This window comes from Phyllobates terribilis, unplaced genomic scaffold (assembly GCF_046119375.1).
Source record: "Phyllobates terribilis strain yellow unplaced genomic scaffold, ASM4611937v1 Scaffold_3__8_contigs__length_932513732, whole genome shotgun sequence".
Classification (NCBI taxonomy): Eukaryota; Metazoa; Chordata; class Amphibia; order Anura; family Dendrobatidae; genus Phyllobates; species Phyllobates terribilis.
This window is the reverse complement of record NW_027362763.1, coordinates 314,430,646-314,451,008: the sequence shown is the minus strand read 5'-3', so window position 1 is coordinate 314,451,008 and position 20,363 is coordinate 314,430,646. Positions and strand designations below refer to the sequence as shown.

The 20,363-nt window shown below is 45.9% G+C and overlaps 1 protein-coding gene across 1 annotated transcript in view; it reads right to left on the bottom strand.

Moving 5' to 3' along the window:
• The window catches only part of RFC4 (replication factor C subunit 4), a 48,095-nt gene that overhangs the window by 22,194 nt on the left and 5,538 nt on the right, over positions 1–20,363 (bottom strand). The window contains exons 2-3 of the mRNA XM_073673088.1: positions 16,892–16,970; positions 2,167–2,246 (exon numbers count right to left, since the gene is read on the bottom strand). Coding sequence (XP_073529189.1) covers positions 2,167–2,246; positions 16,892–16,970 — 159 coding nt within the window. The remainder of the gene's footprint in view (positions 1–2,166; positions 2,247–16,891; positions 16,971–20,363) is intronic.

Genomic DNA, 20,363 nt, shown 5'->3' with positions numbered 1-20,363 from the left:
TGTTGGACATGTGAAATCAGCCTGACATTTGCGGTCTGGACAATGCAGCAAGTTCTCAGACCATGAATGTCGGAAGAATGAAACCGGTCTTACTAACGTATACAACTTTTCATTGTCGGACATGTGGTGGGCCAGCAATAAGGAGAATTTCCTTACGAGGCTACACCTTTAAGAAATTTAAAAAAAAATAAAAATAGCCCCCTGAGGAAGTCAATGCGAAACATGCGTTGGGGCTGTTAGCGTGGTACCACACAATCAGGTTACAATGGGTAAGAGCTCTGCTGTTTATGTATGGATGGCTGCAGGATTATTTTTGATACTAACAATGTAGTACTCATTGGGAATTATTAAGTATAAATTTAACATTTTATAGCTATTAATGTAGATGGTCCTGTTACACCTTATCATACAACAGATAAGGAAGATTGTACATGCATTTACACTTTATGGAATTATGAATTGAAATATATACTCTCCCAGCCCTAGATATGTATGTAGTACACATGCTTTGGTACCGTGTCTAATTGATTTTGTATTGATATATGATTACTGAGATATATATGCGTGTATGCCTTTTCTATATTAAAGGGGTTGTCCACTACTTTCACAGTGATGCCCTATCCTTGGGTTGGGCATCAATGTATGATCGGCCAGGGTCCCGCACCTGGCGGTCCCGCTGATCAGCTGTTATCTGTGTCGGCGGACACCGGAAGGAAGTGCTTACCTGCGGTGCTTGGCAATCAAGTTGCAGTGGCCGATGCTTGTTACTGCACATCCGCCTCCTATTCAATTCAATGTGCGGCCACTACAGATGGACAGCCAAGGAGGTAAGCAGTTCGGCCGGCGGCAGCCACCGTCAGCACCTATAACCCCGGCCGATCATACATTGATGCCCTATCCTGCGGATAGGGCATCAATGTGAAAGTAGTGGACAACTTCTCTAAATAAAGGCTTTGGTATTTTTTATTAACTTTGACTTCATGTCTTTAGTGTTCATACTTTTAAGATAAAAGCAGTAACTTACATCCAACTGTAATTCTGTTTACCTAGTCATTTTGCAGGTAAACAGCCTTGAAGTTTATCATAAGCAGTGTACATAGGACATTGGTATAATCCAGCTAAACAAATACATCCTTAGGCTGTGTGCCCACTATGCATTTTTTAAAGCGGCAATTCCGCTGCAGAAACGCTTAGACGCTCGGTAGGTCTGCCATGTTCCCCAATGATACTCCGCATGTGTTCTGCACATGCTGCGAGAAATTTCCGCTGCGGATTATCATTGTGGAAAAATCTGCAGCAATATCAATTATTTTGCGGAATCGCAGCGTTTTCGCTGCCATTGACTTGCATTAAATCACATGACATCCGCATCACTGCATCTGCAGATGCGGATACCATGCGTTTCAATGTGCGGATGGTACCCGGGTTTGGAGGAGACTGTCCTCCAGACCCAAGTACCATAGTACCTGTAAAAAAAAAAAAAAAAAAATGAATAAAAAAAAATATACATTATACTTACCTTCTGATGGCCCCCGGTGTCCTTAGCGATGCGTCCTGGCTTGCCGGCAGCTCGTGATGGTCTAAAAAGGACCTACCATGACGTAATTTATTCATGTGACGAGTCACGCGACCGCTGACGTCGCCAGTCGCGTGACTCGTAAAATGACTAAATGACGTCATGGCAGGTCCTTTTAGTCCACCGCAAACTGCCGGCAAGCCAGGACGCATCAGATAAAGGACACCGGGGGCCATCAGAAGGCAAGTATAATATTTATTTTTTACCATTCTTTCATGGTCACAGTATATAAATCCATGCCGATTGCATGGATTTATATAGTGTGACCAAGTTGTCAAGCACTTTCCAAGTGATGCTAAAATAGCTTGGAAAGCGCTTGACAACCCGCATGCGGAAATGCATGTGAAGAACGCTTCACATCCGCTTGTCCCTGGCAGGAAAAATGCAAGTACAATCCGCATGCGTTTTTTTCAGCCAGGAAGATGCAGAAACGCTCAGGAAAAATCCGGAGCATTTCTGCATCATGGGCACACAGCCTTACACATAATGCTGAAGAACAGAGCACAAAGCAGGAGGCAATGAAAAGACCAGAATCAGCAGAGATTTAGCAAGTAATGGGGCTTTGCATTTTGTTTTCCATTGTCACATACCCATACAGCTCTCTAGCTGCTGCCAAAATCGTAGATGTTTTCCCAGTTCCAGGTGGCCCATAGAATAGTAGATTAGGGAGCTAGTAAATGGGTAGAAGAAAAGACTTCGTAAGCAAACACATCAAAACAGTCAGTGCAGACAGCACATTCAGACATATGAGAAGAAATCATCACCAGATACTCCGCTAGTTCTTACTTACCGCACCTGTGATGCCGCTTCAGTGATCAGATCAAGTGCACAATGGCAGGGAAAGGGTTACATAAGGATCACACACCTGACCATGTTAACGTTACCCTGCAATCCATTTTTCCTAGAAGTATTTTTGGGCTTTGGATCAGTGTCTACATCTTTGCACATAAAACCCACTTTTACCCCATGAGCACTCCCATCAGCACACGTTGTTGCCCTGTGTTATAGATGGTTGTGATTAATATTGCCGTCCTTTGTTCTGTGCCTTGTCTCATGTGGTTTTACTTGTTTTCACTAAATATAAAGTTGCCACACGCATTATGTAGTGGAAAAGAATCCGCTGACCGTCTGCTCTGACTGTGGCTTATTTCATCCCCACACACTGCCACCTGCTGTTGGCGAAAGTTGTAACAGCTCTATGCACTCGCTGCATTTATATCTAGTTTGTGAAAAGCACAAATGTTGATGTGGCATTTTGCCTTATTTAGACAATTCAGGTGATGCAAATCCCAATGTGCGCAACAGGAAGTCATGTGACTACAATTCTATAAATTCAGTGGCAATAACACGCTGTCACACTGAATACATTTAGGATAAGCAGACATTAAATTCATGATGTTCAGTGACCAGCTGCAAGCTGTGTGTCCTATTCATTGTAGTGGTTGCGCCTTGTCCTGCACTTTAGTCCTATTTAAGCCAATACAATAAAGCTGTAAAACAGAGCTCAGCCGTCACTAAGGCTGTGTGCCCACTATGCGTTTAAGCCTTTCTGCAGCGGCAATTCCACTGCAGAAACGCTTAAAAACCGCTTGGTAGAAGGTCTGCTATCTTCTCCAATGATAATCCGCATGTGCTGTGCTGAAAAATCCGCAGCACTACCAATTATTTTGTGTAATCGCGGCATTTTCGCCGCCATTGAGTTGCATTGAATCGCTTAATATCCGCATGACTACATGTGCACATGCAGTTCAATGTGCGGATGGTAACCAGGTCTGGGGAGGGCACACACACACCTTCTGATGGCCCCCATCTCCATAGCGATCTGTCCTGGCTTCTTGACAGCTCGCAATGGTCTAAAAATTCCCATTGCTTTTTAATTCACTACTCTTACAAAAAAATTATTTTTTTGTTATCTTGGGTTGTTACACACCTGCAGCACCTTTTCTTGATTAGTGCCAGCATAAGAAGGGTTCCTCACCTTATGTCTGACACTTATTCATACCAAGTTTAAGAGCGGTCTTCGCTCGAAACGCATCTGGTAGCGCACCCCTCCTTGGTGCCCCTGTGATTCCCTTCTAGCATAGTTTTTCTACCAGCTGGAGTTACATTACCGCCATCTGGATATTTTTTAAAAATTCTAAATAAAAGACATCCGTTTTTACTATTGGGAGTCTGTGGAGCTGGATCATCGTTTTTCCTATTACTTATTATAGCAACTACATGATTCTTGAAAGGTAGTTACATTTGAAAAAAAACACCTAGTGGCCACTATGAAAACTGCAAATTTTCTATTTTAGATTTTTTAACACCCGACAGATATGAAAGAAAAAAAAAAACATTGCCAACATTTTTAAAACCTACCTTAAAAACACAAAACGTAATTTAAACAATAAGTATTTTTCTAAATCTAGGTTTGTTTTAGACATCCATACAATCCTGCAGTAGTACAGTAACAATATCACTTAACAGAGAGGGAAGGATGTGTGACGGGTGAGATTCTACTACTTTGTAAATTAATCTGAATACTAAAATTACAACTGGCATTTAAATAGTGGCCTACTAAGCTTGCTTAAATGTCTTCGATAGCTACCTACTATATTTTTAGAAGCCAAGAAACTCAGTCAGTGTCTTTTACCATCACCATAAGAACATTATTTACACCCACAGCCAAAAAGGTTATTGGTATCACTAACGTGAGACTATACTAGGGCATTAAGAGTGAATAGACTTTGCAGTAGTTCTAACTTTTCTGTACAGCAACAAAGGGCAGAGTGCAAGAGGTATATCATATTTTCTCTCCCAACATACAGACAAGCAAATATATAAGTACATACACATAAGAAGGTACACATGTTTTAATGCTGCAAAGAATGCTTTAGAAAAAAAGGGTTTGCATTTTGTTAGTTGTTAAAAATAAACTACTATAGTGAATTAACAAAAGAGAAATCTAAATCCAATCAATGAACACTCTTTGCCTTCAAAACTGCATCAACGCGTCAATTCTTCTAGATATACTTGCACAGTTTTTGGAGGAACTTGGCAGGGAGGTGCCAAACAAAACATCTCAGAGAACTAACTACAGATCTTCTGTGGATGTAGGTTTATGTAAATCCTTTTGTCTCCTCATGAAATCCCAGACATACTCTATGTTGAGTTCAGGACTCTATGGCAATCAGGGCCATACCATCACTTCCTGGTCTCCTTGTTCTTTTGCTGTATATTTGGGGTCGTTATCTATCATGCAATTTATTTGGCAGCAGGATAAGTATCTGGTTTATTTTGCAGCATTGAGATCACCAAGAAATGGGCAACGTTGAGGACAGCTGACACCATGGTCAGCCAAAGAAACTTAGTGCAGCAGTCAATTGTTTAAATTTTTGTAAGCATGCATGTGTTAATCAGCCCAGAGGGATCAAGTTATACCCATCTTCTGTTTGTAGAAGTCTGGTCAAAAATTTGTCTTCATGGAAGAATTGTGGCAAAAAAGTCACAACTTCAACATAGACACAAGGTCAATCTAATCAACTATACACGAAAAAATAGGAACTGGAGTACAAAAAAAAAAAATGTCAGCAGGTAGTCTTGACTCACAGGTCAAAATGAAAAATATTTGGCTGTATCAGAAGGCATTTTGTACTCCAAAGGGCTAGAGAGAAGGGCTGTGGAGTCGGTAAGCCAAACCTCCGACTCAGACATTTCCATGACACAGACTCCACGACTCCCTCATATATGGCTCATGTTTAAGTGATAAATTTACTGTAGCACAGATTCATCTCAGCTAAAAGTCTAGACCCTTAGATCAGGAATAGGACAGACATTTATAGGACATTTCAGAACTTTCCCAAATTCTTATGAAAAAATATTCCCCACAAACTGCATTGAACTACTGTACCCAATTTAATTATGTATTTTAGGAGTCTGAGTCGGTCCATTTTATACCGACTCCACGACTCCTTACTCTACAGCCCTGCTAGAGAGTACAGCAATGAGTGTCTGCAGGCAACAGTAAAGCATGGTAGAGGTTCCTTGCAAGTTTGGTGCTGTATTGAAGATATGGTCAAGACTAATGGGGCATTCAATGCTGAGAAATACAGACAAATAAATATCCATCATGACATCTGCTGTACATGTACGGCGCTGGGGGAAGTACGTATCCGCAAACCGCCGTACAGCACAGTGACTAAGTGAAGACGGCTGCTATCTCTGATCTAACAGCAGACCATACCAGCATGTCATCACAGGGGGCTGTACCACCACCCCATGTTGGCGATTGCTGTGATTGGCCAGTCAATTCTGAGCAACCAAAGCGTTTTAACAATAAAGTTAAAAAATAAAAATCAATGAAGTAAGCTATGATTGGGGCAGTCTGAGATCGCACCAATCAAAGCAGAGAAAACGGATGGGGAGATTGTAGCATCACCTCTGTTTATAAACCCTTTTGGCACCGATTAATAGTTACTGACCAATCGGCACCAAAAGGGTTAATTTAAAATAGCAATTGCGGCTCTGCACGCCATATTTCCCCCCATTTCTAGTGTGAAATAACTGGTGACCATTGGTTGCGATCTGTGATCACAGCAGCAAAAGTTCCCAATTCCTGTTCCAGCTGCCTCCCATGACCCATCCGCCAACCTCCAATTGCATTTTTGGCACACTTTTTTTTAGCGTGACTGTCACATGGGAGCGTCTTGCATCCACCCCCCAATTTCATTCTGCACTGAAGAAGCCGTACTCAATTTCTGGCGCACTTTTTTTTTTTTTGCAAGGCTAATGTGCGCTTCCCACGTTTGCAGTGCTCTGATGATTAGTATTGCTGATCAGAGTCTGTGCCAAGGGACCATTTCTTATTTGTCTTCTTCTATAAGTACAGTAGCGGACGTCACAGTGTCAGTGACATCTGATTTTCTTGTAGAAAAAAAAAAAGTTAATATAAAGCTACTTGGCACAGGGAGGTAGCATATTATGGGAGCAGAGTGTTAGTCCGTTTTTCTTGTGCAGAAAAAAAATAATAGACAAGGCATTAGTGTAGTGGAAGTCACTAATTTTTCTTTATACAAAGTTTGTTTTTACTTTTCTTTTCTCTTTTAGTAAATGTAATAATAAATAGAAATACACGTGTAAAAGCACCACTTACATCCCCACTGTTTAGAAAAATAAATCAAAAATGGCCCATTCATCAAGAAAACGCTATTCACCAGAGGAGGCATACAGTTTCCTTGCCTCAGACACAGATTTAGGCCGTGACGAAGATCCCACATTATTCCTCCATTTCTCTTCCTTCTCATCTAGAGAGGTAGTGAGGAGGGACCACCAGCAAGGCACCCTAGGACCCAGGCAACCCCTACAGCAATTGAGCCCATATGGACTGCACCCCCTGAAAATTATCAGCCTGTTATTCTGGATTTCAGGAGCAGCTCAGAATCCAATTTGAAGTTACAGGCCTCACTTAAATTGACTTTTTCAAATTATTCTTTAGCGATGAGAGTTTTAGGCTGCGTGCCCACTATGCGTTTTTCAAGCGTTTTTGATGCGGAATTTCCTCAGCGTAAATGCTTGAAAAACGCTTGGTAATACGTGCCCCATGATCCCCAATGAAAATCCGCATGTTTTGTGCACATGCTGCGGAATTTTCCTTGCGGCATGTCCATTATTTGTGCGTTTCCGCATGCGGATTTGAGGTCACAATGCATTTGAAAAACGCAAATCAAATCCGCATGTAAAAACGCTGCAAAAACGCATGTAAAATCCGCAAGCTTTTTTACTGCCAAGAACATGCAGAAACGCTGCGGAAATTTTCTGCTTTAATTCTGCATTGTGGGCACACAGCCTTAAGTTACTTACCGGTAACGAGATTTTTCGGAACCTATGACAGCACCACAAGAGAGGGGATCCGCCCACCAAGGACAGGAAACCTTTCAGGCTTAAAAGGGCGGCACCTCTCTACCGCCTCAGTTGGATTACAGAGCATCAGAGGACCGCAAACAACAAATTTTACCTACACCACACGTCACCTATTAAGTGTGATACTATAAGTGATTTAAAGGGAGTGCTCCCACAAAATGTGACGGGAGGGAATATAAGGGTGCTGCCATGGGTTCTGAAACAGAACTACAATTAGGTCCCATGGCACTAAGTTTACCTTAACAATGGGTCTAGATCTAGAAGCTGCCTTAATAAATCGTGAAACCCAGTAGTTTCCTGCTAGATCGCAGCTATACAGGGCACCAAGTGCTGAGACCTGAACTTTTAGGGTGCTGGTGGATAACCCTAATTCAAGGGCTTTTTGTAGAAATTCCAAAATCTTTCCTATTGGTGCCCAGTCTTCCACCCTAGAACCTGAAAAGGATAAAAAACTTTACAGGTTCTAGCATATATCTTGGTTGTAATAAGCTTTCTACTTTGCAGCAGGGTGGCTATGAGATTTTGGGAAAATCTTTTCTGTTTTAGTAGTGTCAAGTTCCATGCTGTCAAGTGGAGGCCAGTTTCAAAGATCACTTACCCATACGACTCAAATGACTGGTACCGGTTTGGAGGAAGGACCTTTCTCAGCTGGGGGATCGTTCCTGGAAGTTCCAGATTCGTCCATCCTGCTGGAGCTCCGTTGACTGGACCTGCTCGCAAATCCTCACCTTTCCGTGGTCTGGTTGCCCCCGTTTACCTGAAGACGCCGGTGCTCCAGGAGCTTTCCATGTAGCAGCAGCTGTTGCAGCACATCTCCCTAGTAACAATAAAAGACAGATGGGACTGGGAAGCCTAGAGCAATGGTGCCTCACCATCATATAGAGGCATCTGCTCCCGGTACCAGAATGCTTCCGGGTGATCTCAGCATTGCTTCCTGTGCTGATTACCCGCCCTCCCCCTTGCCAATGTAGGGACCAGGTGCGACTGCCCTTTGGGCGCGTCACAGCGTCTCCTATCGACATCATCCAGCGCTCCCTCGGGGTCCTGGTCTCATGCGCTCGGCACTTCGGGATCCGGTCCACGTGACTACAGAGAGCGCTTCCCATTGACGTCATCTGCCGCGCCCTCAGCAGTCCCTGCACAAGCTGTGCTGTCAGGCACGTGGAAGTTCCAGATCCAGTCCACGCTAAGGAGGGGAGCCAGGATGCAGCGGTCATGCCACCTGCACTATGCTGGAGCTGCCAGATCCCAGGCAGGGGCGCCGCTCAACAGCCCACTTTATCCTTCAGTGCCAGCCCCCTTGAGCACACCGTGAAGGATCAGAGTCCTGCGCCAGCCAGGGCAGAGAAGGGATCCCTGCCAACTACCTGGCTGGCCCGGACAGAGGAAAAACTTCTAATTATCTTCAACAGGTAAGCCTGTCACAGTTTCCTCCTTCAAGGGCAGGAAGCCAACTGAGGCGGGAGAGAGGTGTCACCCTTTTAAACCTGTAGGTTTGCTGTCCTTGGTGGGCGGATCCCCTCTCTCGTGGTGCTGTCATGGTTGATTGATAAAAAATAAATCTTATGGTGGCCCAGGCAAATTTATATGCCCATCAATTTTTTACCCAAATCCCACGTCATCATACACCAGATGGGACCCCTGTAAATGCAGCAGAAATTATGACATTTTGGGTAACTATACTGCTTGTGGGCAAAGTGAAAAAGAGGGATTTTTGGTACTCACCGTAAAATCTCTTTCTTGGAGCCTTCATTGGGGGACACAGGACCATGGGTGTATACTGCTGTCGCTAGGAGGTTGACACTATGCAAAAAAAAGGAAAAATGGCTCCTCCTCCGCAGTATGCACCCGCCTACAGGCACCAAGCTCACCAGTTAGTGGCTAGAGCAGTAGGAGAACCACAAAATAACCAACTATGTAATGCCCAACGGGGCACAACCGTGAAAAACTAAATGAGATGCCCAACAGGGCATATGTCCAAACACAGGAAGGGTGCTGTGTCCCCCAATGAAGGCTCCAAGAAAGATTTTATGGTGAGTACCAAAAATCCCTCTCTTTCTCTATCGCTTCATTGGGGGACACAGGACCATGGGACGTCCCAAAGCAGTCCCTTGGGTGGGAGAACAGAAGATAGTCACAGACTAGGTCAGACTTCGGCAGCTGCCGCCTGCAGGACCTTCCATCCAAGACTGGCGTCAGCCGAAGAATAAGTGTGGACCTTGTAAAACCTTGAAAAGGTGTGAAGAGAAGACCACATTGCGGCCTTGCAGATTTGAGAGGCCGAAGCCTGATGGCGGACCGCCCAAGAGGCCCCCACCACCCTGGTGGAGTGAGCCCTTACTCCGGGAGGGGGAGATTTGCCCGAGATGCGATGTGCCTCCAAGATGGTCGAACGTATCAAACGGGCGATGGTTGACTTGGAAGCAGGGAGACCATTGCGATGCCCCTCAGGGATGACAAAAAGGGCATCCGAGCGCCGAAGGGAGGCCGTTCTGGAAAGGTACACACGTAGAGCTCTGACCAGGTCCAGTTTGTGAAGGGACTTCTCCCGTGGATGCACTGGAGCAGTGCAAAAGGAAGGCAAAACGATGTCCTCATTAATGTGAAAAGCGGAAACCACCTTTGGCAAAAAGGAAGGCACCAGCCTGAACACTACTTTGTCTTGATGGAACACCAGAAAAGGCGACCGACAAGAGAGGGCTGTGAGTTCTGCGACCCTTCTAATAGAGGTAACAGCCACCAGAAAAGCCACCTTCCAGGAAAGAAGAGAGGCTGGAATGTCCTGAATGGGTTCAAACGGAGGCTGCTGTAGGACGCCTAGGACAATATTAAGGTCCCATGGTTCCACTGGAGGGCGATAGGATGGGGCCAGGTGGGCCACCCCTTGTAGAAAGGTCCTGACCCGAGGACGGCTAGCTAAGTTACGTTGGAATAGAATGGACAAGGCCGAAACTTTGCCCTCGAGAGTGCCGAGAGATAGTCCCGCCTCTAGGCCAGACTGAAGAAAAGCCAAAATGACTGGCAAAGAAAAGGACATAGGAGTTAGCTGATCTTGTTCGCAGTGACGAAAAAAGGCTCTCCAAGTTCTGTGGTATATGTGCGAGGTAGTGGGCTTTCTGGCGTTAATTAGGGTCTGAATGACATTGTCAGTAAAGCCCATTGTCTTCAACACCGCGGCCTCAACGGCCATACCATTAAATTCAGAGAACGAGAACTCTGATGAAGAATAGGACCCTGAGAAGGGAGGTCCGGACGGTCTGGTAGTCTCCAGGGGGAGTCGACAAGCAGATTTATCAGATCTGCGTACCAGACGCGTCTGGGCCAATCTGGGGCCACTAGGAGAACTGGTACTCCCTCTGTCTTGACCTTCTTGATGACTCGATGGATCAAAGGTAGAGGTGGAAAGAGATAGGGCAGTTGGAACTGTGACCATGATATGACTAGCGCGTCCTGGGCGATTGCTAGCGGATCGCGGGACCGAGCTACAAAAGGCCGGAACCTTGTGGTTTAACCGGGACGCCATGAGGTCGACGTCCGGCATGCCCCACCGTAAGCAGATCTGGTGAAACACCTCGGGATGGAGAGACCATTCTCCCGAGGCGAGGCCCTGCCGACTGAGAAAGTCGGCCGCCCAGTTGTCGACCCCTGGAATGTGGACTGCGGAGATTGCCAGGACCATCTTCTCGGCCCAAAGTAGCACTCTTGCCACCTCTTTTAGGACGGGCTTGCTGCGCGTTCCTCCCTGATGGTTTATGTATGCCACTGCCGTGGCATTGTCCGATTGTACACAGACTGGGAACCCTGCTAGGATCTTCTGCCAGTGACGCAACGCCAGGTAAATCGCCCTTATCTCCAGAATGTTGATGGGGAGAGAGACTTCGTGGGGACTCCACCGGCCTTGGACCGTGTGTTGTAGAAAAACTGCCCCCCCCCCAACCGATGAGACTGGCATCGGTCGTGACCACCTGCCAGTGAAGCGGAAGGAATGATCTCCCGGGTCTGAAGGAAGAAGGGCGGGACCACCAGGTTAGCGACCGTCTTACTTAACGAGGCAACTTCATGCGTCGATCTAGAGATGACGGATTCTTGTCCCAAGCTGAGAGAAGGGCTAGTTGACGGGACCGTGTATGGAACTGGGCAAAAGGAACTGCCTCCATGGCAGCTACCATCTTTCCCAGGACACTCATGCATAGGAGAAGGGAGTGTGGACCTGGGTCGGAGAGGATGTGGATTCCTTGTCGTAGGGAGTTCATCTTTTCCCTTGGAAGGAGGACCCGGGCACGGGTCGTGTCGAACTGCATCCCTAGGAAGGTTTTGTCCGTGTTGATCAGGCAGCCTAACCGGGAGAGAGTGTTCAAGGTGATCTGGAGACTGTGGAGACAGTCCCTGAACGTGGGGCCTTTGATTAACAGGTCGTCGAGGTAGGGTATGATTACAATTCCCCTTGTTCGAAGAATGGCCATAACTGTCGCCATCACCTTCGTGAAAACCCTTGGGGTTGTGGCGAGGCCGAAGAGGAGGGCAGTGAACTGGTAATGCGCGTTCTTGAAGGAAAAGCGTAGGAACTTCTGATGTGACGCGCATATTGGGATGTGAAGGTATGCATCCTGAATGTCCACTGAACATAGATATTCCCCGGCCTCCATTGAGGCGATTACCGACCTGAGGGACTCCATCCTGAGCTGTCGGACGCGTACGTGTCAGTTTAGCCGTTTGAGGTCCAGAATCGGACGTAGTGAGCCGTCCTTTTTTGGGACGACGAAGAGATTTGAGTAAAAAACGGAAAACCTTTCCTGAACGGGAATCGGGACTATGACTCCTGAGCGTAGAAGAAAAGTGATGGCTTGGAGGAAACCGGGAAGCAGAGATGGTTGTGGGGGGCGGGACCTGAGAAAAAGTGATCGTGGGCTGGAATCGAACTCTATTTTGTAGCCGTAAGTCACAATTTCTTTGACCCAGGCATCCTCTATTGCCGGGAGCCAAGAATCTGTGAACAGAAGGAGACGGCCGCCCACCTTGGGAGAAGTCCCAGGTGGGAGTGACCCGTCATGTTGAGGAAAACCTGTTGGATCGAGATCGTGATCCAGAGGACTTGGAGGAGCGACTCTTTGGGCGCCAGTTAGGCGTGGGCCTAAAGGAGGGTTTACGACTGTCCCGCTGTGCTGGAGTACGGTCCTGTTGAGAGGAGGGGTTCGGTTGAGCGAACTGACGAAAGGACCGGAACTGAAGGGGGCGTCTCCTAGGAAAAGGGCGTTTGGGTCTGGGCTGGGGGAGGGAGGTGCTCTTACCCCCGGTAGCATCAGAGATGATCTGATCTAGCTTGGAGCCAAACAGCCTGGAACCTTGAAAAGGAAGATTAGTTAGAGATCTTTTGGAAGACGGGTCGGCGTTCCAGGTTTTAAGCCAAAGAATTCTACGTAAGGCAATGAGATTGCTGGAAACCCGGGCTGAGCATGCAGCAGAGTCGAGGGACGCCGTAAGCAGATATTTCCCGGCGTGGCCGATTTGATCAGCTAAGTCGGCGAGATCGTCCGGGGAGGCCCCTGCTAGGATGCCCAGTCTGAGCTGTTTGGCCCATGCGGACACCGCTTTTGATACCCAAGATGAGGCGAAGGAAGGGCAAAGAGGTGCCCACAGCCTCAAAGGCTGACTTAAGAGAGGGCCTCAACTTGTCTATCCGTGGTATCCTTAAGGGAGGAACCGTCCGGGAGGGACAGTACCGTCTTGGTGGAAAGGCGAGAGACGGGAGGATCCACAGATGGTGACTCCGTCCATTTGCTGACAAGGTAGTTGTTAAATGGGTATAGGACATTTAACTGTTTCTTTCCTGTAAAGCGCTTTTCTGGATGCTCCCACTGCTTTTGAAAAACGCTGTCAAATTCTGCATAGTTAGAAAAAGTGCGTGCGGGACGCTTAATCTTTTTGAAGGAAACTGAGTAGTCCCGGGACGGGCTCTCGTCTTCTGTAACATGCAGAGTCTGATTGACAGCCGTTATAAGGCTGTCTATCATGTCCTGGACCTTGGAATGCTGGTCAGAGTCAGAACTAGAGTCTGAATCTGAAGCAGAGTTAGATTCCGGGGCGACCTCCGGGGAGGAGTTGTGAGACGCAGGGAGCATCTTAGAGTCTGGAGAGCTGGATGATGAGCTCGCATGAATCCATTTCTGAGAACGTGCCATCAGTCTGCCCCTGTGAGGAGGGGGCAGGGGTGCCTGCGAATCGTCTGTGGGGATGTTCGGAGCGCTGGTGGCCGTTGATAAGAAAGGCAAACGTTCTGGCAAGCGTTCTAAGACCTGCACCAGAGATTGAGAAACCTTGGTGAGGTCAGAGACAGACTGTGACATAGCAACAGCCTACTCCGAAGGGGAGGGGGTTACCACGTCCTGAGCGGCGGGGGGATCTTGGGGTGCCAGCATGGCGGGAGGTCTGCAGGTCGAGCAGAAGGCCGTAGCGAGACCCGCGGGCCACTTAATACCGCAAAGAGCACAGGCGTAGTATGTGACAATGTGAGAGGGACGGACTGAGGGCTCCCTGGGTTGGGGCATATGTGCCTGACCAGGGATACTGCAGAGGGGAGCACTGTGAGCAGGGAGGGATGGGGGGCTTGTGTCAGGACAGAGCCTACCCGATCCTGCAGAGAAGCGGTCCCGTGTCCCCCTGAAGGCTCCAAAGGTGAGGTTGGAGCTGGTCGCAGTAGGTGCCGACGGAATAGGGAGCTGCGTGCGGCAGAGCGATGGCGTCGGTGCAGAGGACGCTGGTTGATGACGGAGCGCGCGAGGCGACGATAGGCAGATGGGAAGGGGGGGGGCGGGCTTGAGAGGCCCCCTCCTGATGATAGGTCCGCGGAAAGGCACGAGGGCGTGACGGAAGAGTCACTATGCCCCTCGGTCCTGATTGGTCAAATAGGAGGGGGCGTATGGGCGTCGGAGCGGGACCGCCCACAGGACACGCCCCTCGGAGAAAAAAGCGCGGCAGATTTGCTGCGCGTAAGGGAGAAGAAGGAGGAAGTGGCCCAGTGAAGCGCTGTTAAGCGCCATGTTTGGAGGGGGAGGGGGGGGGACCGGGGGGCTGGTACCTGCTGAAAGGCAGTAGCGAGCCCGGTAATCGTCCGTTCCTTTCACCTCCTGAGGATGGTCTCAGGATACCTTCCTGGATAGGAGGGGATCCTGGCTTTTCCTCCTTCCCGCACTGTCTGGTCCTGGGGGAAGGTCACCCGCAGGGACCACAGTCTCCCTCCCAGGCCGCTCCGAGGAGGGGGCTGGGGTGGGGAACAGGCTAGGACTGGCCACCGAGATCACCCTGAGACACCCTAAGGTGACAGGGGATAAGTCCTGCCCAGCGGGTCCGAGAGTGGGCGATGTGGGGGTAGCCACATTGCTCTCTCGGTCGCTAGTGGGTTAACAGGGGACGCAATGTGCCCTGTTAGCCTGAAGAGCTGTATCTGAAAGAGAAAAAACAAACATTAATAAAACACAACAGGGTTGGATCAGAAGGATCCAGGTCTACCTCCTACAGACACTAAGCTTAAACTGGTGAGCTTGGTGCCTGTAGGCAGGTGCATACTGTGGAGGAGGAGCCATTTTCCTTTTTTTGCATAGTGTCAACCTCCTAGCGACAGCAGCATACACCCATGGTCCTGTGTCCCCCAATGAAACGATAGAGAAAAACAGAGCTCCGGCAATACTCGAGTACTAATATTCTCTACAGCACACGGGTATTCCGTATGGCCATGACAAGGACACGATTTGAAGCGATCCAAAAAATGTTGAATTATAGTGATAATGTGCAGTGTCCTCCCCAAGACGATCCTAACTTTAATCGTCTATACAAAATTCGGCCAGTAGTTGAACACTTCAGAAAATGTAAAAATATATTTTTTCATTTTTAAATTCAGTGAGGCACCTGTGGGTTCTAGGTGCTCACAACACCTCTCAATAAGTTCCTCGAGGAGTGTAGTTTACCAAATGGGGTCACTTATGGGGGTTTCCACTGTTTAAGAACATCAGGGGCTCTGCAAACGTGACATGGCGACCGTAATCTGTCCCAGCCAATTTTACACTCAAGTCTAATGGCGCTCCTTCCCTTCCGTGCTCTGCCATGCGCCCAATAAGTCGTTTTCTACCACATATGGGGAATCTGCGTACTCAGGAGAAATTGCACAAATGTTGGTGTCCATTTTCTTCTGTTACCCTTGTGAAAATGAAAAATTTGGGCCTAAATCAACATTTTTGTGGGAAAAATGTAATACTTTCATTTTTTCCTTTTACGTTTCTTTAATTCTTGAGAAGTGCCTAAAGGGTTAATAAACTTCTTGAATGTGGTTTTGAGCACCTTGAAGGGTTTTCATAAAGGGTCACTTTTGGGTATTTTCTGTCACAAAAGCCCCTTAAAGTCACTTCAAGAGTGATGTGATACCGAAAAAAAAATTGTTTGGTAAATTTCGATAAAACTGCAAAATTTTCACCAAATTTCCAAAATTTTAACAAATAGACAAAAAATATTGACCTAAATTTACCACTACCATATAGTACAATGTGTAACGGAAAAAAAAACAAGTTGAGAATCTCTGGGATACATTGAAGCGTTACAGAGTTATTACCACAAAGTGACACTGATCAGAATTAGAAAATTTGGGCTGGTCAGGAAGGTGAAAATAGGCTTGGGGGTGAAGCCAGTGTATAGAAGAACAAGGAGTCATGAAAGTGATATGGTCCAAGAGAGCCCTAATCTCAACTTTGTATCTGTTTGGGATTATGTGAAGAAATAAAAGTACAACCCTACATCTACAGAAGATCTGTGGTTAGTTCTCCATGATGTTTGGAATAACCTCCTTGCCAAGTTACTTCAAAAGCTGTGTTTAAGTGTATCTAGAAGAATTAATACTGTTCTGAAGGCAAAGTGTGGCAACACCAAGTATTGATTCGTTTTAGATTCCTCTTGATTATTCACTAGCTTAATCATTTACTTTTATCAATAAACAAAATGCATTCGCACTTTGCAGTATTTTTTCCCCCCCGACACCTGCAAAAAACTTGTACACCTATATCTATCTCTTGTTAAATATGAGGTTGGCCCCACGTATCAAAAGAGAAAATTCACATTGGTAAGGACATGTACTGACCTATTGGGAAGAACATACATGTCTCCCTAGAGAAAAACAATTTGGAGATTACATACATTACAAATGGAGAAAGGGGAAGAACGGAAAAAACCCTGCATATTCATGTGTTCGGGTCTCTCTGACTACAGTGGCTAATAGAACCAAAAATCCAACCTCTACACAACCTGCGCATTTTGCAGGAAGATCACATGGCTGTGTATGCCTGACCTTGTGTTTTAGTAGGCACTAAAGATACTTGTGAGTATATTGTTATGGTAATACAAAACAAGTCCTCAATAATATGACTTACTTACATCAGCTCCTTCCAGTGACTTCTTCAGTACAGCCACCACCTCTTCTTGGAAAGCAACTTCATCCACACATTTGGGACGGCTGCACAGAAACCATATGATGAATACAAGATAAAACAAAAAGCACGACATGCAATCACAATCAAGAATTCAAGCCATGTTCTTTACTTTCTGCCACACAAAACCAATGTAGGCTTTGTAGTCAATTGTGTTAGTGGAGTAGAGCAGGGTTCCCCAACTCCAGTCCTCAAGACCCACCAACAGGTCATGTTTCCAGGATTTCCTTAGTATTGCCAAGGTTATAATTGCATCACCTGCACAGGCAATAATTCCACCACCTGTGCAATATTAAGAAAATACTGAAAGCATGACCTGTTGGTGGGCCTTGAGGACTGGAGTTGGGGAACACTACAGTAGAGTATTAAAAGGTTTATAGAATCAAAGAAAACAATTACAATAAAAAATACTGTAAAAGGTAAGAAAATAAAATGTTACTTTAGAGTGCCCTCATATGGACAACCACAAACATTACACCCAACACAAAATATGGAAAAAAAAAATGAAGAACACAAACCCGAATATCAGTCAATCCAAAAAGTCCCACAAATTTTACCCAATATAACAAATATTGTTTTTTGTGAAAACAAATCTCATGATGCCGGGGTGGGTGCCAACAATGGAAAGAAAAAAATTAAATCAACCACCATAAATAATGTAAAGTGTATCCTTAGCGTACAAAAAGCTTTATAAAGTGTTAATGCAATGGCAGACTCAAAAGTAGGCAGTCCGGTTTACAAAAAAAAAAAAAACAGCTGAACCGATAGGAATGCATAAATCCCACAGGCTCTCTCAGTGCTGTAGTTATCAATGGATACCTGCTGCATAAGCTGGCAGCCACCATGTATGGAACGGGCTCAGCTCTAGAGCCTTCTCCACCATCCAGTACCGGATATAGAATGCACAGTTACATGCATGCATGGGAAGGGGTTAAACGACAAGCAAAGATTCTGAAAAGTGAAAGATTTATAAAGAAAATATCGTACAATCTTAAGAATTTTCATTGTACTAGTTTTGAAAAATTGTGTGGAGCAGGTGTTTCAATCAAAGGTCTTATATCCGATATCTACCAGATATTAATAAACCCTTACCCAGATGATCACCCAAAGGATTCCTACATTAGTAAATGGGAAGGCTTTTTAGGGGGACCTCTCACCCTGCGTCTGAAGAAACAAAGTCAAAACTTCTACATATTTTATCTACAGGGAAAACCAATATAAACCATTTATGTTTTGGTATAATACTCCTTCCCTAATTACATAACTTTAACCTTACCATCCCTAGTTGTTGGAGACATGGTAATGCAGAAGATGATCTACCCCATCTGTTCTGGTCATGCCCAAATCTACAAGGTTTTTGGGAAATTGTTAAAGAGGTGGTCTACAGTGGTGGCCAAAAGTATTGGCACCCCTGCAATTCTGTCAGATAATACTCAGTTTCTTCCTGAAAATGATTACAATCACAAATTCTTTGGTATTATTATCTTCATTTAATTTGTCTTCAATGAAAAAACACAAAAAGAATTGTCCTAAAGCCAAATTGGATATAATTCCACACCAAACCTAAAAAAGGGGGTGGACAAAAGTATTGGCACTGTTTGAAAAATCATGTGATGCTTCTCTAATTCGTGTAATTAACAGCACCTGTAACTTACCTGTGGCACCTAACAGGTGTTGGCAATAACTAAATCACACTTGCAGCCAGTTAACATGGATTAAAGTTGACTCAACCTCTGTCCTGTGTCCTTGTGTGTACCACATTGAGCATGGAGAAAAAAAAGAAGACAAAGAACTGTCTGAGGACTTGAGAAACAAAATTATGAGGAAGCATGAGCAATCTCAAGGCTACAAGTCCATCTCCAAAGACCTGAATGTTCCTGTGTCTTCCGTGCGCAGTGTCATCAAGAAGTTTAAAGCCCATGGCACTGTGGCTAACCTCTCTAGATGTGGACGGAAAAGAAAAATTGACGAGAGATTTCAACGCAAGATTGTGCGGATGGTGGATAAAGAACCTCGACTAACATCCAAACAAGTTCAAGCTGCCCTGCAGTCCGAGGGTACAACAGTGTCAGCCCGTACTATCCGTCGGCGTCTGAATTAAAAGGGACTGTATGGTAGGATACCCAGGAAGACCCCACTTCTTACCCCGAGACATAAAAAAGCCAGGCTGGAGTTTGCCAAAACTTACCTGAGAAAGCCTAAAACGTTTTGGAAGAATGTTCTCTGGTCAGATGAGACAAAAGTAGAGCTTTTTGGCAAAAAGCATCAACATAGAGTGTACAGGAAAAAAAAGGCATTCAAAGAAAAGAACACGGTCCCTACAGTCAAACATGGCGGAGGTTCCCTGATGTTTTGGGGTTGCTTTGCTGCCTCTGGCACTGGACTGCTTGACCGTGTGCATGGCATTATGAAGCCTGAAGACTACCAACAAATTTTGCAGCATAATGTAGGGCCCAGTGTGAGAAAGCTGGGTCTCCCTCAGAGGTCATGGGTCTTCCAGCAGGACAATGACCCAAAACACACTTCCAAAAGCACTATAAAATGGTTTGAGAGAAAGCACTGGAGACTTCTAAGGTGGCCAGCAATGAGTCCAGACCTGAATCCCATAGAACACCTGTGGAGAGATCTCAAAATGGCAGTTTGGAGAAGGCACCCTTCAAATATCAGGGACCTGGAGCAGTTTGCCAAAGAAGAATGGTCTACAATTCCAGCAGAGCATTGTAAGAAACTCATTGATGGTTACCGGAAGCGGTTGTTCGCAGTTATTTTGGCTAAAGGTTGTGCAACCAAGTATTAGGCTGAGGGTGCCAATACATTTGTCTGGCCCATTTTTGGAGTTTTGTGTGAAATGATCAATGATTTGATTTTTGCTTCATTCTCTTTTGTGTTTTTTCCTTGCAAGCAAATTAAATGAAGATAATAATACCAAAGAATTTGTGATTGCAATCATTTTCAGGAAGAAACTGAGTATTATCTGAAAGAATTGCAGGGGTGCCAATACTTTTGGCCACCACTGTACAACATTGTGTAATGCCCCCATCGATTTAAATCTTGTAAATAAGTATTTTTGTAAATACCTTCTGCTGCCATATGTGCCTGTAAGCGGCGCTATCGCTGCTTGCTCAGTCCACATCACATGACCCCCCCAGATGCAGTCGTCGCTAAGGTCATTGGCTGCGAATTTGCGCTTTCGTTCAAAGCTCTGGGATATGGACAATTGAACGCTGCGGTGGGACGTGGATGCTGTTTCTTGAGAAACTGCCATAACAAGTGAAGACTGAGAGGAGGGGGCATCTTTGCATGCAGTATGGACAGGGGATTGCCTTGCACGCACAACAGGGGGTTCTATTACATGCACAACAGGGGGTTCTATTACACTGCCATGTGCCTGATCATGCTTGGTGGTGGTCAGGCTGGTA